The following is a 25,994-nucleotide window of genomic DNA, read 5'->3' as shown; positions in this document are numbered from 1 at the left end:
TGGCAGTGTCCACAGGGAAAGAGGCCTGCCTGTTTCCATGCCTCTAACCGCAAGGAGACAGTTCTGGAAGCGCCCAGCAGACTGTTCCCCTCGTGTCATTGGCCAGAACAGCATGACATGCCCACCTCTGACCCAATTAGGGGCAGAGGGCTGGAACAGCCAGGCCTGGCTGAGACCACTGAAAACCCACCTCCTGGGCTGGTCCCGCCTCCCCAAAGCCTGGGCCCTGTAGAGGGGATCAGGGACACAGGAGGAGAACTGGGGTTCTGCGAGGGAGAGGGGGAAGGATGCGGGGGCAGCCGAGGGGTGTCTGCTGCGAGCTCTCTGATCTCATATCTCATTTAATCCTTGCACCAGCCCCGTGGAGGGGGTGCTGTTGTTTCCTCCCAGTTTACAGTGGAATTGAAATTGAGCTTAAATCTAAAAGATTAAATGATTTTCCCAGGGTCGGAATCTGGAATTTAACCCCAGATCCTTCCAGGTCCGTTGAAGAGCCGCTGTGCTGAGCTGGGGGAGGTACCGCAGGGAGGAGGGGCCAGGTGACAGTGATAACCAGACAGGGCTCCCCAGGAGTCAGGGAGAGGCAGGTGGAGAGGAGGTCGGGGCACTCAGCCACACTGGCCGCTGGTGGCCTAGCTGCGGAGCAGAGGGCGTGCTGACCCCCGGGCTGGGGCCTGAGCCTGGGAGGAGGGCAGGACCAGAAGGGGGCGGCTCACCGATGGATGCTTCCCGCACAGAAGGTGGGATTTGAGAGATGCTGTACACACGTCGCAGTGGCGGAAAAGAAGCCGAGGCGGAGAGGATGTTCGGGGGGCCACTGGTAGCGCAGGGAGGGGGAGGGCCAGGGGCCCTGGGCAGCCCTCCCTGTGAAGCCCAGTGAGATGTCCAGCCCGGCTGGCCCTTGTGGCTCCAGCCCCTCTGGAGTCCTGGTGGCCAACTGAGGTCTGTCTTCTGGCAGAGCCCCTCACCAGAGGCTGGCCAAGGCCTCCCGCGCTTCCGTAGACCAACGAAGTCCATCTACAGCGGACGAGAGCCGGGGAACGCTCAGCTGCAACAGCCCCCAGAGCCCGGCTGGCAGGAACAGGAAGGGGGCTCCCGGGCTGGGTGTGGGAGGCAGTGGAGACCAGCGATGGGACCGCGGGAGGGGTAGCGGGCAAGACAGATGGCCCTCCGCGCGGGCCCGGCACACCACTGCTTCCCCGGAACACTGCCCCTCCCTGGCCGCCTGGGCTGGAGGCCAGGGACCCCCATTCAGGCTGCAGCGTCCAGCCTGCAGGGTGGAGAGGGAGGGGCCCTGGCTTCTGGAAAAGGCAAACTGCTGCGGCCCCCCCGGAGCAGGGAATTCACGGCTTCTGCCTGCTGTTCCTAGGCAGCCTGGGCCTTCGGGCTGTGGGAACCTCGGGTCTGGGGGAGGAAAGGGGAAGACGTATGGAAAAGGGGGGTCTCTGTGCTGCACCCAAAGCCAGATTCCCAGTGGCCGAGACGGGGTGGAAGGAGCCCCCAAGCCGAGGTGCCGATGCTCACTGTTTTCATCGGGAGCAACTCAAAGGAGACTTTTCTCCTTCCTCTCCAGAAATAGGGGCTGATTGCAGGGCGTTGTGTAAAGCATCAAGGTCTGAGCTTGTATCTGCGGTTTAAAGTCCGGCCACACACGCTGGCAACGTGCCGGTAGGAAACGAGTGAGCGCCTCACCCCAAGCTGGCCCAGGCAGAGGGGTGGACGCCCCTGGCACAGACCTCCCGGTGGAGGCCTGTGCCCGTGAATGGAGAGCAGCAGCCTGAGTTGGTCCCTTGTGTCCCGGAGACAATGGGCTCTGTGTGCGGCGTGAGAGGGAGGGGCCGTCGCCCTTGGATTTGGGGTCTGTGTCAAGCAGCCCAACAGAGGTGGGGCTGGGGACCCCGAGGCAGTGAAGGGAAAGGGCCGTCAGCCCGTGAAGGGACTTCTGAGAATCCAGGTCCTTCACGGTCCTTGGGGGCAGCACATAAAGCAGGGCTGGGGGACGGGAAGCCCAGGTCTGGCCCTCCCCTCCTCCGGGCCTCGTGTCCTCCTTTGTCTGAAGGGTCTGGGGGCCGGGTGTTGCCACCACACAAACGTACTAGCAAAGTTCCTGGACCCCTTGCTGTCCTCGTGAGCCACATAAAACCAACAGGGGTTTTAGGAGAGCAGGCAGAGGCAAGACGAGAGTAAACATCCTCTTAAAGGCTCTTCAAACACGCCATCAACTTGCAGTGTGTGCGCGATTCCTAGACATGCTGGGCAGAGTCCTCAAGACCCTCCACGGGGGCGGCAGGGTGTGGAAGTGAAACGGAGCCCACCCACCCTGAGGGCCAACTGTGCCCCGAGACTGTCCCTCGGATCGGGGCTGTGGGGCCCCCTTCGCATCTGCTCCCAAAGCCCAGGGCAGCACCTGACACCCAAGGGTGACGAGTCCCTGGCCGTGTCGTGAGGCCCGGGCCAGCTTCAGACCTCAGTTTCCGTAGCAAAGGCTGAGCGTGTCCGCTGTGGTTTGGGAAGCATGTTTACAGACATCAGCCCCTCGAAAGAGACCGGTCTCTGCAGCTCAGGGGACCCTTGACACTGCAGCCCACGCTCAGTGGCTGTGATCTGCCCAGTGGGCTGGGAGCTGAGCTGCGAGGGGCAGGAAGCAGAGTGGCAGCTCTCTGTGCAGGTCACACCTCCTCACCTGGCCGTGACCAAGGCCAGCTCCTGGGCATCAGTCAGGAAGCCACTCGGGTAGCCTGGGCATGAGTCACCAGACTGTGAAAGTTAGAGACATCTAAGGATGCCCTAGAGGCTACTGCGTGCCCGTGGTGTCACCAGCAGGGCCTGGCGATCAGGCTGCGCTCAAGAAACACTGAGCCACGTGAGCGTGGGGCTGGCCTCCGCAGGTGGCCACACGCGGGTCCAGAGGCCGAGCCAGGGATAAATCACAGCCTCCATCTCACAATGGAAACGTCAGGTTAAAACAAAGAACGTGGCTCTCACTCCCTCCTAGCAATCCTTGAAAAATATCTTGCAAAACTAAGGTTGTTTCCACCCAACTCGCTGTTCCTTTGATTCATTCATGCCCCACTCAGTTCCGCTCCTGTCAATCAAACATCTCCAGTGCACAGCGGGCTCTGAAGAAGAGATGGAAATGGCAGGTCCCAGGTCGAAGGCAAATATGCGCTGAGTTGGCCATGAGTGTTGTCACAAGGCACACCTGGTTCCAATCCTGGCAGGCCCCTGCCTGTGTGTCCCCACCGCAGAAGGGGGACTAATAGCGGCCTCAGAGTTGGTGCTGCGCAAATGATGGTGCTACTCCTGGTACCCTTGAGAACGCTGTCCCTGTCGTCCCATTCGATAGACACAAATACCCCAGTGAGGAATACAGGAAAGGCGCTTGTCCCAGAGAGCAGCTGACCTCACGCAGTTCCTCTGTGACAGCGGACCTCAGGCAGGTCCACGCACCCCAACAGGAATCTCCTTGGTCTGCTCAGCCCCCGTGATACCGTTCAGATGGGGACATCCAAAGCGACCCCTCTGCCCCCAGCTGCTTCTTTTCCAGACACTTGTGGGGGCATCTTGGCCTCTTCTCCATTTCTTTTCCAGCACTTGCCATAATCTGTAATTATTTATTTGTGGCTGGAATTAACTTGCGTGCTGTTGGCTTCCTCTGCTTTTCTGCAAGTTCCCTTGGGGAGAGGCCTCATCTGTCTTGCTTACTCTCAGCCCCATTTCCTTGATGCTCTGAGTGGGCCGGACCTGGGCGGCATCTCCCTTCCAGGACTGATATTTAGAAACCGTCTCCAGGCAGTAAGCTGGGGCAGCTGTACAGCTCACCTCCTTTGTTTTTGTTTTGTTTTGTTTTTTGACTGCGCCACACAGCTTGTGGAATCTCAGTTCCCCGACCAGGGACTGAACCCAGGCCACAGCAATGAAAGCCCGGAATCCCAATCACTAGGCCTCCAGGGAACTCCCACCTCCTTTGTTTCTTGTCTCTCACTGCCTTTTGTTCCCTTGATGTCCATTGTTTTGAAACCATTGTTTTGTATATTTGGTACATCTTTTAGATGTTGGGAGGGGATGGGTAGTGGTGCCAACTCTGGGCCTTGTTACTCCGTCTTGGCCAGAAGCTGAAGTCCCAAATATAAGCTTTTAACGATGCATTTCTTGACTGAAAAGATAGCGGCTACTTTGAAAAAGCAAAACTGAGTCCGTGTTGTTCTAAATCGCTCTCTGGTTGTCAGTCCCATTATCTTTACAGGCATCAGGAGTGTTTAATGAATACAGCAGACAAAGCCTCATTGAGTCCCAGGAGAGAGGGTGTCGTGACCCCTGATATATCATGACAGCTCCTGCCTTTCTGTCGTGTTTGCAGAACTTGGCGGGGAGCGAGGGGGAGTGACAGAGGAGTCAGCGCTGCGGCAGCCTCGTGTCTGGGACTTCACGTTCTGGTGGCCTCAGCCTCCTCCTCCGTCTGACCACCTGCCTCTCACAAGGCATCACCCTGCCCCTTGAACCTTGGCGCCAAGTGGCTTCCTCTCCTCGGCCACAAATGACCTTCACCTTGCACATCAGCACCTCCTGTGTCTCCTCTCCTCTTGGAGCCTGCTGGCTCCTTGAGCAAGGTGATCAGGTCTTGGGCAGCTGGCATTAGACCCGGGAAGGGCACAGTTTACATCTAATTCATCTTTGAACTCCCAGCTCCTAGCACGGTGCCAGGCACAGAGGGTGATTAGGAAATGTTTGGTGAATGAATGAATGAATGAGTGAGAACCTTCATGATTCTGTCTTCTCGAATATGAGCCATCAGTCTGCCCACAGGGTAAACGGTCTTATCACATCTGGAAAGTAGTACTGGCCACGCCCAGTGAGAAGGAAGTTCAGGCAGGGGCAGACGTAGGCTGCAGCCTACAGATCCTGAGGTCCTAATCCTGGCCCCTGGGAAAGCTGCTTGATCCTGAGCCTCAGTATTCACTCTCTTTTCTGAAATGACACCTCCTAGGCTTCCTCAGACTCCAACATCCCCTGATCTTTTCTAATGTAAAAAGAATGAGTCAAGCAAGGATAAATAAGGATGCATTCTTTGAACACAATAGCTGTTTTCTTGGCAAAATCCAAGATTTATGCCTTGGACTGTTTCACAAAACACCTCCCTCTTTTCATATCTGGTAGTATTTTTGCTTGGGGTAGTTTCCTCACATGCAAGTGGTGAGCAGTACACTGCTGAATATTAGAGGGGGACCCTCTGCAGAAGGACCCTCTAGAACAAACCTCCCTGCTTTCATTATCAACTGTGTTTGACAAAAGTCAGCAAGAAGGAAATTCCCACCTCATTAACAGCGAATGTAAAGAAAAGAACATCAAGAGAGGCACTCTGAAATTTAGCATCTAATTCCAAATGAAGTTTAGAATCAACCCTTTCTTCTGTTTCAAGTTGATGGAACTTCTCAACAGGGGCCCTGGTGGCATTCTGGAGGGACAAGTCTACCTTGTGTGGGAATATCCGGGTCACTGTTGGTAACATCCGTAGCTGCTAGGCAACCAAAGACAGCCCCCACCCCCGGATTTCCAAATGCCCCCAGGAGGGGTGCTGCCCCTGGCTGAGACCACACACTGGTAGATGACGGCCCTGGCCATGGGAGTGCTGCGTAAATTGTGGGCCACTGGTGTGAGGGTTCCCAGGGGCTGCGGGCTTGGCCCTGGACACTTGCCCAGAGGTGTCATAGCCTGGGTAGAATCGACAGAAAACAAAACTGCTTCCCTTGGCAGTGAAAATGCAAACCATTTGGGGCCGGGACCCCGTGTATCTGGTTGCTCTTCTGATTCTCCAGCAATGACCACTGCTGTGGGGAATATCTGTGCCCAGTGACCCCGGGGAGACTCCGCGAAGCCAGAGGCACCCCAAGATGAACAATTAGGGGGAAGGATTTTGTGTTTGATATTTCACAGAATAAGCACTGAAGAAGTTCATCATGGGGAAAAATGAGAATCATTTTGGATTGCCTCTCCGTTATTCTAGAGTTTATTCCCCTTTTGAATTCTATATTCTCTATCTTTTCAGTGTTGGGGTTTCTAAAGGCCTGCTTTCACCGGGCTGAGAGCAGCCACGTGGCTCAGTGACATCCTTGTCCCAGTCATTTCTTAGGATGCATTTCTGAATCTGCTTGGTCTCTGTGAGGCTCTGAGCTCCACCTCTGGGGACCTTGCATCTGTTAATGGGGCTTTAGTACCTGTTCCCTGGGAAGCACATAAAGGCTTCCTGGATCTCCTAATCCAGATGCAACAATGCCACAATTTGGTAACAGTTTGGTAACCTGTAACCACTCCCTTCTCTCCATCTTTCCTTGTTCCCAACAGGAGTATACAAGAGTACAAGCACTTGGGGAAAACAGCATGGCAGTTCCTTACAAAGTTAACTATACACAAACCATAGGATCCAGTGATCCCACTCCTAGCTGTTTATCCAAGAGAAATAGGAACACATGTCTATATCAAGAAAGTAGGCCTATACCATGTTCGCAAATGTTTACAGGAGCTCTGTTCACAAAAGTCAAAACCTGGAAACAGCCTAGGTGTCCATCAGCAGGTGAACAGGATAAACAAATGGCGGTATATACATATAATGGAATACATCTCAGCTATAAAAGGAAGCAATTACTGAAATATGCAACGATGTGGGTGAATCACAGAACCACTGCTATACAAAGGAAGCAAACAAAAATACACACTGCATGATTCCATTTATGTGAATTTCAAGAACAAGCAAATCTAATCTGTGACTTTAGAAAGCAAAACAGGGTTTTGCTGGTTGCCAACAGGGTAGGGATTGACTAGAAGGAGGCACAGGGAAGCTTTCTGGGGTGATGGAAATATTCTACGTCATGATAAGAGGTGTGGCTTACACTGGTGGACGCATTTGTCAAAGCTGATCAGATGGTACACTTAAGATGGGTGCATTTCACTATATGTAAATTACACCTTGATGATGATAACAATAAAAACATCATCAATAATAGTAATTTAATAATGAAGCCACCCATGGTATCCTTTGGGAAATCTGTCACTATTCCCTGTCATTTTCCTTTCGGAAATCTGTCACTGTTGTACCCTTCGAGGTGCCTATTATTAAGTCTGGGGCATAGTTTTGATTCTTTTGCATATGTTCACATCTTGAAGAACTGCCCCAAACTAGTAATGTCTGTATGTCTGTCTGTCCATCTGTCCTCCCTTACCAGCCCCCTGTCTCTTTCCCTCCCTCCCCCTTTTCCTCTCTCTCTTTCCCTCACTTCCATTCCTTTTGCAATTCCAGGCAATTCTTTCCAGGTGGGTCTAGGTGTTCCAGAGCCTCTGGGATAAGGCTGTGTGATGTCTCTGCTTTTCTCAGAGCAGAGGAAACCGGCTCTGCTGCGAGCCTCATCTACACCCGTGTGTGGGTCCACCCACACAGCTCATGCCAAGGGGGAGGACAGGTTCACCCCCAGGACCCCACGGACTGAGTAACGACAAGGGGGCCCTGCAGCACCCATGTCATATGCTTTCCAAATTGTGGCCGCCCTGTGCAGGCTGAGACAGCTGCGGAAACCCACCACATGGACCAAACCCAAGAAGGGAGAAAATCTGCCTCTTGCCAAAAATCAGCTTACGAAACGGATGTTGACAGGCCTCCCTTTCTCTGCCCCGCCCAGTGTGCTCTGTGAGCCCTGCTCCTCACCCTCACCTTCAGAGGAAGCAGATTTAATGCCCCAACTGAGAGAATGAGATGTTCTGTTATTTTTCATGGGAAATTAAACCCGACCCTGCTGTCAGTTAGCTCATGCCAAGGGAGGATGGATGGCCCGGGGTGCGGTGCTTAACCCCAGCTCGGAGCATGTTGCCTGGCTGGAGGCCAACCATGATGTCACCTGCCGCTGGGCGGGGGTGGGGACAGCAGGACAGGTTGGAGAGCCTTCATCCGGGTGATGGATGGCGGTGGTGTCACCCACAACGGTCCACCTCTGATGCCGGCTGGGACCCACTCATCCAGGGGACACTCAGGCTGCTCCCGTCTCTTTCAGCTCCCAACGCTACCTCGTGTCCCATTGAGGAAAGCTGGTGGTCAGGGCTGGTGATCATCATCGCGGTATGTTGTGCCTCCCTGGTGTTTCTCACTGTGCTTGTCATCATTTGCTACAAAGCCATAAAGAGGTGAGTGCTCACCCAGCTCTGAGCCCAGAGGGGACCCCAGCTGGGCTCAGGGGTCCTCTGCCCACCCCCATTCTGTTTTTGTTTTTTTTTTAATAATAAAAATTGTTAAGCATTTAAGAAGCAGAAAGAATGTACAATGAACGCCCATCTACCATCACCCTGATTCAACAGTTATCAAGATTTGGCTAATATTTACTCTCTTTCCTTTTCTTTGTATCTTTTTCTTTGCTGAAGTATTTAAAGTTGATCTCAGATATTATGCCCCTGCCATTTTAGGGGGTTCAGCGAGCATTTGATGAGCGCCAATTATATGTCAGGTTCGATGCAGTATAAAGCTCCCCTATCCGTAAGTCGCAGGCCCTGCTGTCAAGAGCTCTCTCCAGGCCTGGGAGTATGGAAATAATCCTTGCAGGGTGGGTGATGGAGCGGCTGGAGGGGGTGCCATGCTGGTTTGGAGTGAGAACTGGGTTTCGGAGTCCGATCTAAATTCAGACTCCAGTTCAAGCTGTGTGACCAGGAGGAAATCAGCTCTCTGGCCCTCAGTTTCCCTATTGGTAAAATGGGGATAAGTAGTAATGGTCTCACCCTGGGGAATAGTGAGATGCCTTCTGTGAATGGCCTGCATAATATGTATACTCTGCAGTGCCTGGTGTACAGTACGTGCTCACCAAGTACTGCACCAACTTTCACTGTTTCCATAGTCAAAGACAGAGGAAGAAGGCTGACAGAGGAGCGAGTGAGGTTCTCTTGGGAGGAGAGGTAGCGATGCCTCAGAGAAGGTTTTCCGTGAATGTGCCACCTCAGCTGGGTTTTGAAGGATGAATAGGAGTGTTCCAGCAGGATCATGAATGATCCAAACAGCAAATTATCTTTCAATAACACTTGCCGACATTTCTGTTAACTACCATCTCACTTGAGTTGGGGTGTGCAGCTCAGTATGGTTATTGTTGGGGCCTGAGGAGGTTTGAGGTGTGTCCAGGGCCCTAAGTACGGCAGAGTAGGCCACGGTGTGATACCCCCTGCAGTTACAATACAGTAGCTCTGGCTATGTCCTTTGATTTCCAGTTCTTAGCCTCCTCCAAAAAAATGGCCTCCCTGGCCTTGGGGGACGTTAGGGGAAGATAAAATCAAAAGACAAACAATAATGTTGCAAAACGCCAGCGGGCCATAGGGATTGTTAATATGTTTTTAAGAAAGTTTTTAAAAAATTCCCTAAGGCCCAAAGTTAGAGGATCTATTCAGAGCAATCGTAAGACCAAAGTTATTTAACTTTACCCGTTTAGTCCGTTGTTCTGTGTGATTTCACTTTAATAATTCAAAAGCAGAAAGAGTAAAATATCAAGTCAAAAGTCTTAAAACATGCATATATGGTCAGGCACACAGGGTGAAGGGCTGAATCAGGCCAACAGCGTGGCAGTGTCCTGGTGACCAGGCAGGAAAGGCAGAAGTCATGTGAACTCGGATGGGGGTGAAACAGCATTTGAGCTGAGAGCCTGCTGCAGCCGGAGGAGGATTTTAAGAAGCAGAGCAGGGGAGGCATTCCAGGCAAAGGCAGCTGTGTGCCCAAAAGCACCAGGCGCCAGGAAGCCCCCGTGACGGGGCAGGTGAGGCTGGAGGGAGCCCTGCGCCCGACGGGGGAGGCGTCTGCCCCACCAGGCGGAGCGTTGGCCCGTGATTCAGTAGACACAGGGAGCTACTGAAGGTTCTGGGGGAACAGTGTGCAAGATCCACCCGGGGCACTGCCAGAGAACGGGGCACTAGTCCCCTCAAGGACCCTCCTTCCCCCAGAGACAGGCTGCACCATCTTTTTAATAAGCTCAGGCTCTTCCAAAAGATACAGCGTCGCTTCCGCCTCTCTCTCTCTGCCCCAAACTCTCCTGAAGAATCGGGCTACCTGCTCCAAGGGCAGGAGGGCAGGGCGAACCTATCAGAAGAAGCTGACGTTCACAGCTGCGCACTGTGGCGTTTCGGCCAGCGGTGGCCTTGTTTCGGCGGAGCGGCGGCCCTCACATAACGTGGGTGGAGGCCCCGCCCTCACCGCCCTCGGGGCAACCGGAGGGGCCTCCCGTCTCCTTCCGCCGGCTCTGGGCTCTCGGCTCCCGGGTCTGTCAGCCGCCTGGAAAGACAGAGAACTCGCCCCAGACGGTTCAGTGGGTCCCTTCCATGGTGTGGCTGAGACTCCTTCCCGGAGGGTGGGCGGGGCTTCCTCCCAGGGGTGTGGGCGTGGCCTCCTCCTAGGGTGTGGGCGGGGCTTCCTCCAGGGGGTGTGGGCGGGGCCTCCTCCTAGGGTGTGGGCGGGGCCTCCTCCAGGGGGTGTGGGCAGGTCCACCGAACGGTGGAATTCATGAAGCATTTCAGGACTAAAAGCGGTGGTAGCTCTTAGCACCCCTAGGACAACGGAAATAATACACAGGGAACCTAGAGAGCCCGGAGACTCGAAAGAAGGGCTAATCAGCAGGACCTGTGGTTGGAACTGCTGGAGATGCAGCCCCAAAACAGCAAGTCGGGGGAGAAAACTCCCCACCCTTTCTTTCTCCAGGCTCCCAGGTCTCCTGAAGGTGCCTCCCATTGGCCAAACCCAAGAAACAGAGGAGCCCAGGAGACACTGCATAGGTGTCAGCCTCCCAGGCCCACGTAGTAAACGGAGCACAGTCCCTTTTCTGCCCCAGCGCCAAGATCAGCAGCCTCCTCTGTGTGAAGACCCAGCCCTCTGCCGTCCAGACCCTCACAGACCAGAGAGGGCATCCCTGGCGCAGGAGGACGGATAATCGGTGACCGGAGGGGCTGCTGCTCACGGTCAGTGGGGGCAGAAATAGAGGCCAGTTCTCCCAGAACCCTCCTGGAAGGAAGCTTGACCTGGGGAAGGTGGATCAACCTCTCGTGGGTTGGGGGAGAAGGAGCAAGCAGAAGTTACACCCGGTGCAGGAGAGCAAATGCCCCCTCTCGGCTCCCCCAGTTGACCTCTGTAAGAGATAGCCTGGCGCAGGCAGCTGTCTGTATGCATTTCTCTCCCGAGTAAATGGAAGATTTCTTGCTCACAGTCAATTCTTTTTGGTTAATAATTCATCTGAAACATGCCTTTTCTCTCAGGAGACAAAAGCATTGCATGTCGCTATAAAACCATTAAAAGGAAAATTCAGTGATAGACCCTGCTTTCTTAAAAAAAAAACACTCTCACAGCCTGGAGTCCTAGGGGAGGATTTCCAAGAGATCTTTGTGAACGGCCACAACACAGCCTTTTGGAGCCAGATTGCTGGGAGGATGGTTCTAGGATCAGCTGGGATGGGAAGGAGATGATTCTGGAGATGCCAGCTCGGCTTGGCATGTGGGGTGTGGCCGCAGGGATGAGAGGAGACGGGGGTGGGGCACATGCAGAAGGAGCCACCCCCATGGTGCCCTCACTGGGCATTGACCTTGATGGGAGGTGGGGTCTACTTAGCACTTTCCACACACAGACTCAGTGACTCAAACTTCATCCTGTGACTCAACAAATGTTCCCAAGGTCCCAACTCTGTGCTGGGAGGTAAGGTGCTCACAGGGCATCCAGGTTGGGGGATCCCAGAGGAGGAGGTGCCTCACCTAGATCTGGGGTCTTGAGAAGTTTTTTGGAAGGAGATGGGCATCCCATCCCACGTGTTAGTCAGTGGGACTAACACGTGCAGTGGCCCCCAAGTCCCCTGTCAATAACCCACATTCTGGAGGGTTTCCAGCCATGGGGAGCCCACGCGGTCTGCATTCCAGTGGCTCCTTGCTCTGAGCTTGCTGTGACCACAGGATGGTCAGGCCCCAGAGCCCTTGGGCATTCTGGACCTCGTGCTCCATCCAGGCCTCTTCCCCACCCCAAGCCTGGCATGTACCTGTCATCAGACAACAGGACAGCCTGGAGCTGTTAAAAGAACCCAGAACTGGGAGTCAAGACCCCCGCGTTCTGTTCCCAGCCCCAGCCCAGCTCAGTGGGTATCACTGCCCTCATCTTCAAAGTGAGGGTCCCTCAAGTCTCTGTCCAGTTCCCTGAGCCTTTGTTTCTCTGTCCTGGGATGGCAGGCGGACCACTGCCACTAGGTCCTTCCACTGCCCGGACGTGTAAATACTGGGCCAGGTGCCAGGGCTGTGCTTGGCCTGGGCGCTTTGGTGGTGGGTGCTTCAGGCACAGCCCCTGCCTTCACTGCACACATCCCAGGGGGGAGAAGTGGGTGTTAGTCAGATTGCCCCCCGAAGGACCAGGAATTACAATGGGAGAGGACTGCCTGGAGGGAAGAGCAAGGCTCTGTGAGCAGGGAGGACAGAAGAACCTCTTGGTCCAGGGAGGGACAAGGACCTCAGACAAGCCGGAGTCAGCGAGAGGCATGGAGATCAAGCTCCAAGGTGCGGGGTGCCCAGTGCCTGGGAAGGAGGGCCAGGTGGCACCCCACAGGCCTGTGGGCCCTCAAGAGTGAGGTCGTTCTCCTAGGTGGGTTTGCAGCTTCTCTGCCGGCCACGCCCTTCATGCAGAGACCTGTGCTGCAGAGACGGCCTCACCCCTCCCAGCCCCCTCCCTTGAGCTACCCCCCCACTCCCAAGGCACAAGAAGAACACCCTGCTTCCTTTGGTGGTGCATGGCACGGGTTCTTCACCCTCTGCCATCGATTTGCCATTAAGCCACTTGACAGCCACTTCCTTCTAATTTACAAGGTATTGGCTGAAAGACCAATAAAAGGCTGCAGAACAGTTTGGCCCATCCTGCAGGCTGCTAATTGCAGACAATAAGCAAGCATGCTGTTCCCTGGGAGTACGCTGTGGTTTGCACACCTGAGAGTGCCTGGGCACCCACATCGTTGCTGGGCTCCCGTGCGCATCAGCTTTTCGTGGTTGAGTTGCTTCCAGGAGAACAGGCACTTTTGAACACCCAAGTCTCCTTGATGGGCCTTAGAACCCACTGACTGGCATAAGCTGCTCAGTGAGCCAGTGCTGGTCCACACATATTTATCGAGCACCTACTGTGTGCTGGGGCCTAGACTAGATGTCAGGGATGTAACGATAAACAGGACTGGGTCCCTGCCCACCCCCTCCTTCTGGGGGAAGCAGATCAAACACACACACTGGCAAATTAATAAATGAAGTGCTTTAAAAGACTGAGTGCTATGAAGAGGAAAAAAGAGAACCTCGGGGTAATGAGGGAGAGGAAGAGAAGGGGGTGGGAGAGGTGCTTCCCCTACCCCAGTGTCAGGAGTGCCGTGCGTGCCTCTTGAGGCGGCTTTATGGTTAGAAAGTATGGTTAGAGCTTTGAACGTTCATTATCACTTTTTAATTTAATTTTTATTTTTATTAAAGCAACACATGCGCATAGTTAAAAATGTCAAATGAGTCACAGCCTATTAAGAAAACCAGCAACCCTCTGATTGTCCCTCTTTCTCCCCAAATCTCATTCATAAGAGGCAACCACTTTTGAGTGTTAATTGTTCCTTCTGGTATTTCCCTCCATGTTCTAAGTGATGTGGATACTCTATTTACATTTTCTTTCAATTTGAAACATTATCAATTGACTTTTAACTATAGCAGATACAAGGTTCAGGACCCTAACACTACCCACAGACGTACAAAGCACTTCCCATCCACTTCCTATAGGTGTCTCCAGTGAGAGGTTCAGTGACTAGCCAGTGTCTCCCTTAGTAAGTGATAATGTAAATATTGATCACAGCTGAGTGTCCTATGATTTGTTTCCTTCCCTGGAGTTAGCGATGCCTCTTCCCAATATGGTCAAATACATCAGGTGATCAATCTGTCAGTTCCATGCTTGTCTTGGAGAATCCGTCCTCCTCTCCAGGTGGTTGGTAGCTCTCTGGGCTTGATGCACAGCCGTTGCGTTCTCCAACAGCCTTTCAAGCTCCCCTCTGGGAACTTGCTGCACTCAGCTCTCTCCCTCTCCTTCTCCCACTCCAGTTCTTTATTTCTTTAGCTTGACTCCATCGTGGAATTTGTCCAAGATCTTTCCTGAATCATAGACTTGATAGCAAGACAGTTTAGTGAAGTTAGTTTTCTTTTTAGAATTGACGTTCTTTTTGGAGCTTTGGCATGGCCCAGAAGAGGATTAGCTCTTACTGAGTGTATGGCAAGTCAAGAAGACCTGGTTCCCGGGCAGCTGGAATGCCATGGAGGAGGGCAAATGAGATTCCCGTGATGTCTGAGCCAGAATAAACCTCCATGGTCGTAGGAGGAAGCTGAGACCTGGATGGGGACGAGACGTGGCTCAGGTCACAGAGGTTTCCAGCTCTCCTCTCACATCCTTTGAGGATGCAGGGAGCTGCCCTCCTGGCTTCCAGCTGAGTCCTTACTGCTCACTCAAGACCCAGCTCAAACACACCTCCTCAGACATGGTGCCCTGGGCTGGGTTAGATCTTTCTTCCCCGCCAAGTGCTAGAGTTGTAGCTCTCCCTGGATTTACACTTCCGCTTTCTGCTCTAGGTCGGTTAATGTTGGTGTTTGCATGTGCATGTGCTCGTGCACGAGTGCGTGAGTGACTGTGCACACGCACACACACGCACACACAGGCACATTAGATGGGGGAGTGGTCGTCCTGTCTCACTTATCTCCTCTCTCTCCTCCACAGCGCCTGGCACACGCCTGGCACGTGGTAACTCTTCCATGACTTCCTGTGGTGCGAATGGAGCGTTGTTTGTACAGACTTGCCAGAGTCTGCCTTTAAAAATGACAAACTCTATGTAGAATTTCAGTAAACTTAGTCGTTTTGTTCCTCTCCCTCTGGGTGAGTGAAGTAGAATCTGCTATTAGAGTGAATAACGTGTGCACGGTTTTAATGCCTGGCCTCACCCCTTCATCAGTTTCCTGACCGTCTGCCATCTCCGCCCCCTCCCGCCAAGCCCCTGCCCGGTACCCAAGCTCCAGTGCACGCACACTGACTCAGCAGCCCGCTCTCCATGCCCGGAGAGGCCTGGCCTCCCTGCCACCCGTACATGACACACTCTCGGCTGAGACTGCCCCAGAGGAGACAGGCCCTGCCATCTGCTGCCTCCCCTTCCCCCCCAGAGGACACACCCAGCAGCCCAGCCCTCTCTTCCCCGGCCTCTGCTGAACTGCCTAGTCGGGGTCAGAGCAGGGGCCAGAGGAAGACAGGGTGGGCTGGGTCCAGGATTCAGAACAGGAGTGGAACCTCTTCATCCAGCCTCAACTTGCCATGAACTTCCAGGAGCAAGAAATTCACCTCGAATGCATCTTGCATCCCTGGGTTCTTGAGACTGGGGTTATCTTTTGCACCAACACCTCTTGGGACAGGTGGGGGCCTAATGCAGTGATTGGGTGCTTGAGACCCAGCCTTTCCCATCTGCCACTTCTATAGCAATGCCACTCCCCACAGGCCCCCAGATCCAACCTCTCTGGCTGGAATTTGAGACTATCATGTCTGGCTGTACCGTGAGTTAAGTTAGAAGTAGTATGCTCCGAGGAGGGACCCTTTTGGCATCGGTGCTGAGCACAGATGCATGGCCTCGGCTGCTCAGAAACCATCTTACTTCCTTTGGGACCTGGGCTGGATTCGGAGAGCTGGTTCCAGTGCTTTGCCGCAGGACCAAGACTCAACCTTCTAACTCCTGGGCCAGCACTCCTTCCCCTGAGCCACGCTGCCATCCTCTCGGCTGTCCCAGTGGTGGGATCAACACGCAGATTTCTTTTGAGTCCCAGATGCCACAGTATCTCTCATTATTTTTACCATCACCACACTTCTCCCTCCAAGAAGAGATTGGGCCCAGAAGGGGCTGGGGCGCAGGGTGTCCTGACCTGCCTTGGGCTCAGATACTTACTTGGGCTTATTTGTGCTTCTCCCCCGCCCCAAGGGGTCCACATGCTGTGGTGGGTGATGAAATCCCATCCTGGTGGTAGGAGGCGGGCTGTAGGGACCAGCTGCTCTGTCTGCCCGGGACCCTCTGTTCAGGAGCCCTGCGGGGTGCACCAGCGGATGGGAGGCTCAGACGGGTCCCTGCTTCTTAGGCCTTCTTCTTTTGTCACCAAGAAGCTCCGTCCTCCCTGAACTCGTCTCTCCAGACATGCTGGGTCAAGGTTATGGGGCAGGGTGAGGGGATAGACAGGAATCCCCGATACAAGGATTCCTCTGACGGCTGCCACTGCCCTCAGAATAAGATCCAGATGCCTTGTCCTGCCAGCCGGGTCCCGAGGCGGACATGAGCCCCACAGCCTCCCCGGTGCCATCCTTCGACTTGCTCAGCAGATGTGGCCGAACAAGGACGCCCTGGTGGCTGGTGGGGGGACGGTGAGCACAGGGGACGCGACTGGAGTGTGAGGTTGTTCATCAGCCACGTGCCTGGCTCGCCTTCCCCTGGTGATGGCAGAGGATGCGGGGTGGGAAATGGGGCTGCTGCTTCTCACAGTCAGGGACACCCTCTGTGGCCCAGAAAGGCTTGTCTTTGGCTTCTTGACGAGGTTTGGAGAAATCTGCAGTCTACAGAGGCATCTCATGGTGGAACCCTGTGTGTGTGTGTATGTGTGTGAGCATGTGTGTGTGTGTGTGAGCATGTATGTGTGTGATATACGTGTGCATGTATGTGTATATGTGTGTGTAGTATGTGTATGTATGGGTGTGTGGGGGGGCATGTATGAGTGTATATGTGTGCATGTATGTGTGGGTTTGTGTATTGTGTGTGTATATGGGGGTGTGTATGTGACGTACGTGTAGTGTGGTATGTGTGTGTGCGTCTGTGCGTAGGTGTGTGTGTGTGTGTGTGTGTCGGGAGTGGGCTGTGGGGAGGATGAATGCCTTTGGAAGAGGGGGTCTGAGACCTTTAACCTCACTTTGCTGAGAATGACCCTCCGTGGGGTGCGTGAGACAAGAAAGCAGCCGCAGCCCCCCCTCAAGCCCTCAGAGCTGTTCTTCGCTTCCAGTTACCCCACAGAGCAGGGGCTGCGGGTGGGGCCTGTGCCAGTCTTGCCAGCGTTGACCGAGAGGGCTCCGCCGGCCCAGGCTGGACCAGCCGGTGTTCTGCAGGCAGTGAGCCATCGGCGCCGCCCTCCAAGCAGAGAACGGGGGGCCCCCTGTGCGCCAGGCCGGGGTGGGGTGGGCGTGGGGTCTCAAGGTGGGAGACCTCACCCTCCGACAGCTGGGAGTCGGGCACAGGGCCAAGGAAGAGCTCACTTCCCTTTCTCTTGGTTTTAGGAACCAGGCCATGTAGGCAGCCATTTGCGCCCATGTCTTCCCACACGAACCGGGTGGAAAGGCCTCTCTTTGGTTTAGCGGGACCTCCCCGGCTGGCTCCCGGAGGGGCCCGTCTGGGTCCGCACAAGCCTCCCTAGCACTTCAGGAGCCCTGCATGGTGCACACTAGGTGGGAAGTCTGTACGGACTGGAGACCACTGGCTACTCCCCGCTGACCCCTTTCCAACCGCAGTACTGAGAGCTAACACACACTTATGGAGCACTTACTGTATGCCAGATGCTCATCTAGGGGCTTGACACGCATTAACGTATTTAATCCTCCCAACGGGCCTATGAAATGGACACCGTTATTGTGCCCATTTTATAGACCAGGAAACTGAGGCCTAGAGAGGTTAAGTGGCTTGCCCAAAGTCACATGGCTAGAAAGTGGTGGAGCTGGGTTTACTGAGCCTGATTCTTCCTCCCAGCACTTCCGCAGCGTCACCCTGAAGAGCCGTGCTTAGAGAGAGGACGGAGACGGGGTTCAAGGCAGAGCCTTGTCCTGCCGTTGGTAAAGCTCCAGCTTCCACCGGGCTCCAGTGAACCCCGGAAGGGCTTCAGGACTGGGCTGGGGCAGCAGCCCAGGGGGCAGAGTGGATGGGGGCTCAGCTCCAGTGGGGGAGGGGAGCAGACCAAGTTCACTTCTCAGAAAAGCCCTTGGGACAGCCACTTCTCCCCTCAGCGCAGCGCACCCAGGCTCTTGGACTGCTCCCGAGGCAGTGCTGCGCCCGCCAAATGTTGCCTTCTTTGCTGGGTGGAGCCCCTGCCGAGACCCCCTTTCCTGTCTGGGAAGCTGGCTGAGTCACTGAGAAGGCCCTGGAGCTCTCTCCTGGCCCTGTCCCCAGTGTCCCTCCAGCCACGCCCTCTGAGCCACCGTTCCCCCCAAGGCCCCCAAGGCCCCGGGAATGCAAAGGGGTCTCCCAGCCAGCAGCCTGCGTTAGAAATCTCTCCTCTCCTCCTGGCAGAAGGAATCCTACCTCATTTCCTACCTACTCCCTAAAAAGTGCAGGAACTCTGTGCCCCCCAGGCTTTGTCCATTTCCCTGTGAGTTCCAGACCCCCTTCATCTCTTCATTATCCACCCCCTTTTTTTTTTCTTTTTTTCTTTTTTTGGCTGTGCCACGAAGCATATGGGATCTTAGTTCCCTGTCCAGGGATCAAACCTGTGCCCCCTGCAGTGGAAGCGCAGAGTCTTAACCACTGGACCACCAGGGAAGTCCCTCATTATCCACCCTTGAAGGCCCTTAAGCCTCATCTTCCCTGCCCTGGACCCATTGCAGCTGATTTTTCAGACCTAGCCCAAGATTGAATATTTATTAGGGAGAAAAGCAGAAAAATCTTTGGGCCCAGAGATTTTTGCCTCTACTTTCTGGAACCCTGATTCTGATGAAATCCCTCTATATTAATGACGAATTTAGGAATCTCACTTAAGTCCATCGGTGGCCTCATGTTGGCAGCAACAAAGGATCTCACTGTAAGAATACGCATCCCCACACCCCAGTTTCCAGGCCAGGTAAAACTCCCTGAGTCAGAAATCAAGCCCACCCAGCAAGGTCAGAGCTGCTTGAGGCCCCTGGAAAGGGGTGGGTGGGACAGGAGGAAAGGTAAAGGAGACAGAGGGAGAAAGGCCCAGGGGGAGAGGTCAACTCAGAGTCTATCATTTCCAGGAGCCCATCACAAACAAGGCAACTTGTCTGAGCCCTTTCTGAATTCCAGAAAGTGTCTGTGAGCATCTACATAAATGGGGTTTTCAGACCCTAGAACATAGCATGTGCTGGGTTAAAGCAAAATGAGACAGGCTTCTGGGAGGACTCTTGAGAACTTTGGGGAATCTCCAAGAGGAGGATGGAGGAGGGCCTTCCTAAGGTGATTGGACCACAGAGCCCATTTGGGGGGGAATGCCTGCTTTATCATCAGTAGCAGCAGGATGCTGATTTAGCAGAAAGATGTCTGGACCAGGACATAGTAGTAGCGGGTGGTGCTCCAGGTCCCGCCACAAACTAGCTGGGAGGTCCTTGGGCAAGTCACAGCTCTCCCTAAGCCTCAGCTTCCCCATGAAATGAATCTCGTCACTTCAGGCCTAGCTTCTTCAGGGGACCGTTGTGAGAGGGGACGAGAAAGTGTGTGGTTGATAGCCATGTGGCCTCTGAGCAGGCCTGGTAGTCCCACCCCATGAAACTCCTGATAACCCGCTCACAGACCCTCCCTCCCCTAAACTAATCACCAAGGGCCTTATCCCATAGGCATCAAGCTGTCACCACCTACCAGGCCTTCTCCTGATGGGTTTGGGGAGGCTCTGAGGACATTTGAGAAGGCAGATGCAATCCCTAGGCTTTCAACCATGACCGCAAGTATTCAACTTAGACAACACGCAATGAAAGCCAGTTCAGGCGCAGCCCCAGCGTTACTGGGGATACAGGAGGTGTCTGAGCTGCTGCCTCATGGGCCTCAGATCCACCCAAGAGACAGCAGGATTGTGGCATGGGGTCGGGCTACACAGCATGTATGGCATGGACCTGTTGGGAGGCTGTGGCCGCTCAGGCCTGGGGCTGGGGGCCGAAGCCTTCCTGAACCATGCAGGAGAGGAGGTGGGATTTGAGCCAGGCCAGAAAACAGTGCTGTGAATTCAGAGTCTCAGCGAGTGGGCACAAGCCTTCTCAAAGCCTCCCTCCCAGCCTTCCCGATGCCCTGCGTTTGTAAGAGGAATGGCTCCTGGGGTTAAAGGGCCTCTGGAGTGAGTTTCAAATGGCTCGATGTGAAGTGTTTGAGAACCACTGGGGTGCACTAGTTTAGTCCGGACATTCACCATCACCACCACCACCACTGTTACCATCCCTACCGTCATCATCATTACCACTACCATCAACTGCACCCCCATTACTATTACCGCTGTCATGGCCATCATCACCACCACCACGACCATCACTATCTTCACCACCATCAACTCCACCAGGACCTCCACCCCCATTACTATTACCACCGCTTCTACCCACCATCACTACCACCTTTACCATCACTGCCACCACCCCTGTCATCACCATCACCGCCTCCACCACCATTACCACCAGCACCACCATTACCACCAGCACCACCATCCACTTCATCACATTTTCCACCTGCCTTTGATCACACAGAGATAAGATATAAAGTCCAACCACTAGCACCTCTCCTCTTTTAACCGTCTGCACCCCAAATATTCATCGTCACATCTGTTGGCTCATAATCAAAGAGACCAACCAAAGCCTGACCAGATATCCTACTAGGCTGAGTGTACATTCTGGTTTGTCCAGAACAGTTCCAAATCATGCCTGTTGTCCCTGCTCCATTATTCACGGCTCCCCTCTTTCACTGTCAGCTACGTGTGCATGACATTATATTGTCACCCTAGTTTAAGACCACATCCCGCTTCTCATTGAGTCCCACGAAGACTAGCACCCCAAGGGTGCTGACCTCGAACAGAGCCTGGCGGGAAAACTAGGAGGGTGAGATACCCCCCCGCCAGGCATCGATAACTAATGGATGCCCCTGCCCCCCCCCTTGCCTTCCCGCTGCTGCCCCGGCCCCCAGGAAACCCCTGAGGAAAGAGGAGAACGGCACCGGTGTGGCTGAGTATCCCATGACCTCCTCGCACAGCAGCAAAGGGGTGGACGTGAACAGCGCCGTGCTGTGAGTCTGCAGGCCCCGGGCCGCTGGCCAGACGGGCACCTCGGCGGCACTAGTGGACACAGGAAAGCAGGTGGACACGAGCTGACACTGGGCCTGTCGGGACTTCATTGCCTTGCAGGCCTCGAGCCTCCCGAAGGAGAAACCATACTCTGCCCAGCCTCGCCCCTGGTCAGTCCACGGGCAGGGGCAGCGGACACCGTGCTGAGCCAGGCTCACCTGCGTGCAGCACCCGGGGCGGCGCTGCCACCCGCGGCCCCGTCTCTTCCTTGTCTTGCGTTTGATCTGTTGACTGTCTCCGGGCTGCTGTCTAAAGCACACGCTCTGAGAAGGCAGGGAGTCTGTCTGCCGGGGCGGGGAGGCATCCCCCTTTAGCCAAAAGGAAACCTCTCCTCCTCCCCAGGAAGCCCGCCTGCTTCTTCCTTGACCAAGCTGTTCCCAACAGAAGCCATGGGCGCATCCGTGAGACGTCCCCGTTCAAAGGTGCTTCCCACACATCTGTCCGCCGCCCCATCTGCAGCTGTCTCAGTCTTCAGGGCCTGCCTTCTCCCCACCCCCGTCCCCACCGACGCCTGGGACCCCTGACTGCTGACCCCCTGCCACGGAGGGCCGGGAGCCCAGCCTGCAGAGTCCTCTCCGGACCCAGCAGAGGGGCCCATTCACACCCCGGGGTGGAGTCTGGCCGTCCAGGGAAAAACGACTCACTGAACCTCAGGCCCGGGGCCCAGGAAGGACAGGGGCCACTACGCCGGTCCTCAGATTCATTCCCCCACCTGACCCTCGAGGAACCAACGCTTCCACGTGAGCCAGGCCCTGCCTTTCCCCCGGCAGAAGCCACCACTTGTGCCAAACCCACCGCCGGTCCTCTGGGCTGGGCCCACCCTGCCTAGCGCCGGGGCCCCTGATGCTCCCCTGAGGCCTGGTACCCAGACCCTTCCCTGAGAGTCCCCAGGCCTCCCGTCACCCAGAAGGAGGCAGTGTTCTTCCTGTGGCTTGCTTTGAATGTCTTTTATGTTCTAAAAGCGCTGAGCCCTCCGGAGTGGTTGGTAGATGAAGGGAAGAAAAGGAGATGTGAGGAGAGGGACCCTCCAGGCCTGGGGACCCCCCTCTACTGGCCCGGTGACCCCCATCTGCCAGCCTCTTTGGCAGGCGGCCACCTGCCCCATGGGCGCATTGCTAGGCCCTTGGAGACAGCAGCCTGTGGTTCTGCACAGCCCACGCGCTGGGAGAACACGCCCTGCGGTTCCCTCACTGCCACACACCTGCTGAGAAGGGACCCGACCCAGCCAACGGCTCCACTGGCTGGCTATGTAGGGACTTAGCCTGGGGACCCTGACCGCCTCCTAAGCCATCAGTGTCGTTCTCTGGGGGGTGTTTGGGCCACAGGTGAGACTTTCCCATCCAGGGGAGACTGATAGACTGAAAACCAGTCCCCATTTGGGCTGAACCTTGAAACATCCATTGTCCAGGAGCCCTGGTGCCCACGGAATTGTCTGTGGGCCGAGCGCAGGGGAAAAGGTGAGTGCGCTGTGACCCTGACCCAGGTCCTGCTCCCAGGTCAGCGGGTACAGGCTGAGGGCAGGTCCAGGGCAGACTCTCCCAGAAAGGATTTTTCCTGCTTTTCCGTTTTCCCCGCGCGTGAGGCCTGAGTGTGGGTGTGGATTGGGTTTTGCTCTCCCCGTGCACCTTAGCACAGGGCCACCTGTGGCCTTCGTCCCTGGTGAGCACTTGACAGTAGTCATGGTTCATGCCCTCCAGTTCCCAAGGATGCAGATCTGGGTGACAAGCAGGCCAGAGGCTGTGGGTCCTCAGCGGGGCACACCCCACCCCAGCGCACTTCCCCCACTACCTGCAGCCTTCTGCTGAGTCCCCCCCATCCCTGAACACTGACCCAGGCGGGACCCCAGCCCTAAGCACACGCCATCCTGGGTTCGGAAGTGATAGGAGAGCACCTTCAGCCAGAGGGAAGGATCCAGGCTAAGGGATCGTGGAGTGCTGGACAGCCAGTCTCGGGGGGACCCCGAGGGGGGCAGGTCGCAGCCCGGCTTTTGCACAGACCTACTGGTCCACCTTCCCCAACCTGAGCTTCAATTTAGGAGGCCCGGATTTTGCAATTAGCCTAATCCTCCAGCCCCGGCGAGGCTCCCCACGAGGAACCCCGGTGAACCATCCATCCATCACCCTGGGGCCAGTATCCCCTTCCCTGGAGACACACAGCCAGGGCTCCATGGAAAGCTAACGTTTGTGCATAAATTCCCCCAAATTGGGTTTGTCAAATCTCTCACCAGTTAGTGAAAACTGAGAGAAGGGCCCAGTTTTTAAAAGAGAATTCACTTGAGAACAAACCCAGAACCAGCCATTTGGAAGACAGCTCTCATGGGTGCAGGGGGAGAGCCCCACTGGATTTTCAGCTTAAGCAACAGAAGCAACCAAAACCGCCCCAGCCTGGTGTTTGAGCTTAGAACTTTAACTTAAGGAATGTATCTGCAGCCCCTAAACACGGACCAATCCTCAGACTAGTCTGAACTTTCGAGAACGAAATGCACATTCCTTCTCTGCATTTTCTCAAATAGATATTTTTCAACCGTCTCCTAGTTGAGCCCAACTTTAGAGTGGCATATAGATCTCCCAGAGTTTTCAGGTGTTCCTTAGAAGCTTCTAAAGCAAGTTTTGGAAGAAAGACTAATAGCTGTAAAAATATAGACATATATATTATATATAGTTATATATATATTTAAAGAGATATCTATATCTATATATATATATAATTACTGTACTCTCTGAATCTGTACAAAGTATGATTTAAACAGCCCAGGTAGTGTGAGATATCTAATGCATGAATGTAAATACCCTGAGACCTGCCTTCCTAACCGTGTGCCGAGAGTACCCGGGAAGATGGCTCTTATTCCCAGGAGTTCTGTCTCAATGGACAAATATACACATCGGTGCCGTCCTGCCCACCAACAAGCCACTGATGTCGACTCTGTGCTGAGATGTTGCACAGGAAGCAGGACCGGCAGCGCTGGGGGGGGGCTCCATGATACTTATGAGGAAGAAAGCACCATGCCTTTTTATTTTCAATAAAAATATACTTATAAAGATGGCTGTCAGTTGTCATTTGTGGCGGAGTGGGGAAGGAGAGAGCGGACTGAGTGTGGCGGTGTGGTCCTTCCTTGAGACCCTGCTATAGACCCAGGTACCTTGGGTACCTGGCTGCTCGTGGTACTTTGCTTGCCTGGTTTCTATATGGTTTTATTGTAATGCCCCGAGGCTGGCATTTATGGGGATTCCAAGGTATCAAGCTCTTCCCTCATCCCCAACCCGGCCATCTTGACCCTTGACTCAGCTGAGAGGAGGTTGGCCAACCATCCTAGTTTGCCTGGGACTGGGGGGTTTTCCTGAAATATGGAACGTTCAGAGCTGAAGCCGGAAAAGTGCCCGGCAGACTGGATGGTGCTTTCAGCATGCAGCCACTGGACACGACCGAGGGGGACCCCAACCCAGACTATCTCCCCCCAGTTGGGGTGCTGCTGGACCCCATCACCTCTACCTGGGTTCCCCACGGCTTCAGAGTCAGCTCCGTGGAGGCAATTGGGAGGGCCCTGTGTGCCCGGAGTTGGGGGCCTGGAATTTCTCCAAGCTGACAGCCCAGGGGGATGTCGGCTCAGTGCAGCGGCTCCGGAGGAAAGGGCCTGTGTCTCAGGCATCTGGGGTCAAGGCAGCGGAGTGGAGCCGTGGAAGTCCCCGCTGAGAGTCAGGAGGCTGTCCTCTCAGTGGCACACCACCCCCCCGACCTCCACCTGGGATTCCACGAGCTGTCTTTAGCCGAAACTTGACACGTGTCCTGGCAGACAGGAGGCGCACAGTGGGTGGTGGCCGTCATTGCTGTCACTGTCACTCCTGTCGTTAATAAAAGGTCGCCACGCAGGCCACAGGGAGAGCTCCTCCACCCACTGGCCACCTACCCGGGTCCCGTCTTGGGGGCTGGTGAAGATTCGGTGGGACACCTCCGGCCTCGTACTCGCTCCCAAGCACCCCAGCCTGGCCAGACTCACAGCAGCAAACCCCGAGGCCAGCAGGGCGTGAGGCAGGGAGCACCAGGCCTGGCTGTGAGGCTCTGCTGACCCCTGCAGGTGCCCGGCGGGCAGGAAGCGCACCAGCCTAGGAGAGGACAGGTGCTGGGGAGCCGTCAGCCCAGAGCGGCAGAGTCCCCCTGCCACTTCCCACCTCCACCCCGCCTTTCTGGGGCTTTTGGCCACGGTTCCAGCTCCAGACAGAGACCAACACGGCAAACAGCGGGTGCCCCGGCCGCCTGCCAGCCCCGTGCCCACCCGTGAGCCTCCCCACTCCTGCTCGGGGTCCTGCTGCCGCCACCCAGGTGTGGGACACGGTGGGATCCACAGGTGACCGGGGTGGCCGCACGGACGTGTGCTGGAATGACTGCCCCTGGCCAGTGGGGGACGGCTCTTCCTCCTTCCTTCCCTCAGACGCCGCCCTGAGACTCACCGTGTGTGACCTCACGGAAGACGGTCCTGTGAGGTGGAGGGAGCGGCGGCACTCGGTTCCAGGTGGTGGCCTCGCTACGGCCTCATCTTTGGGCTGGCCCACCCACCCCACCTGCCGAGTGACCGGCCCCACTGGACGTCCACTTCCGTCCTCCACCCTCCCCTGCCACCCCCCCCACCCCCGCCCAGGAGGGAGGCATTAAGCTCCCTCCTCCCGCTTCCCAAAGTAGCTGTCAGGAAAGCACCTGAACAATTCCTTGACGTAGTAGTTTTGATGCCCTGTCTCCTGTTTCCATCCCTGGCACAAACAGTGCCACCAGCCCAGACTCCGGGCGCCACTGTGACCGCCCTTATCCAGCACATCCGACCCCTCGGGCCACCTCTCCTCCCCAACCTCTGCTGGGGAGCGGCTCTCCTGAATGTACAGCCTCAGACTCCTGACTTCAGCTGTCAATCTTTT

General features: G+C 55.2%; 1 protein-coding gene across 3 annotated transcripts in view; it reads left to right on the top strand.

Annotated features, from left to right (window-relative positions):
* Nucleotides 1-24,085, top strand: part of PRIMA1 (proline rich membrane anchor 1) — a 61,577-nt gene extending 37,492 nt beyond the window's left edge. For 2 of the 3 annotated variants that reach the window (XM_036844741.1, XM_036844742.1), the window contains exons 4-5: nt 8,040-8,169; nt 10,709-11,782. In XM_036844741.1, the coding sequence (XP_036700636.1) occupies nt 8,040-8,169; nt 10,709-10,937 (359 nt within the window). In that variant the 3' untranslated portion in view covers nt 10,938-11,782. Of the gene's footprint in view, nt 1-8,039; nt 8,170-10,708; nt 11,783-20,933 lie in introns of those variants that run through there. The other variant, XM_036844743.1, reaches the window with a different exon arrangement.
* Nucleotides 24,086-25,994: the final 1,909 nt, after the last annotated feature.

The sequence above is a fragment of the Balaenoptera musculus genome, chromosome 2 (genome assembly GCF_009873245.2).
Source record: "Balaenoptera musculus isolate JJ_BM4_2016_0621 chromosome 2, mBalMus1.pri.v3, whole genome shotgun sequence".
Taxonomy (NCBI): domain Eukaryota; kingdom Metazoa; phylum Chordata; class Mammalia; order Artiodactyla; family Balaenopteridae; genus Balaenoptera; species Balaenoptera musculus.
The sequence above is the reverse complement of the archived record's forward strand: the minus strand, read 5'-3'. Positions and strand labels throughout refer to the sequence as shown.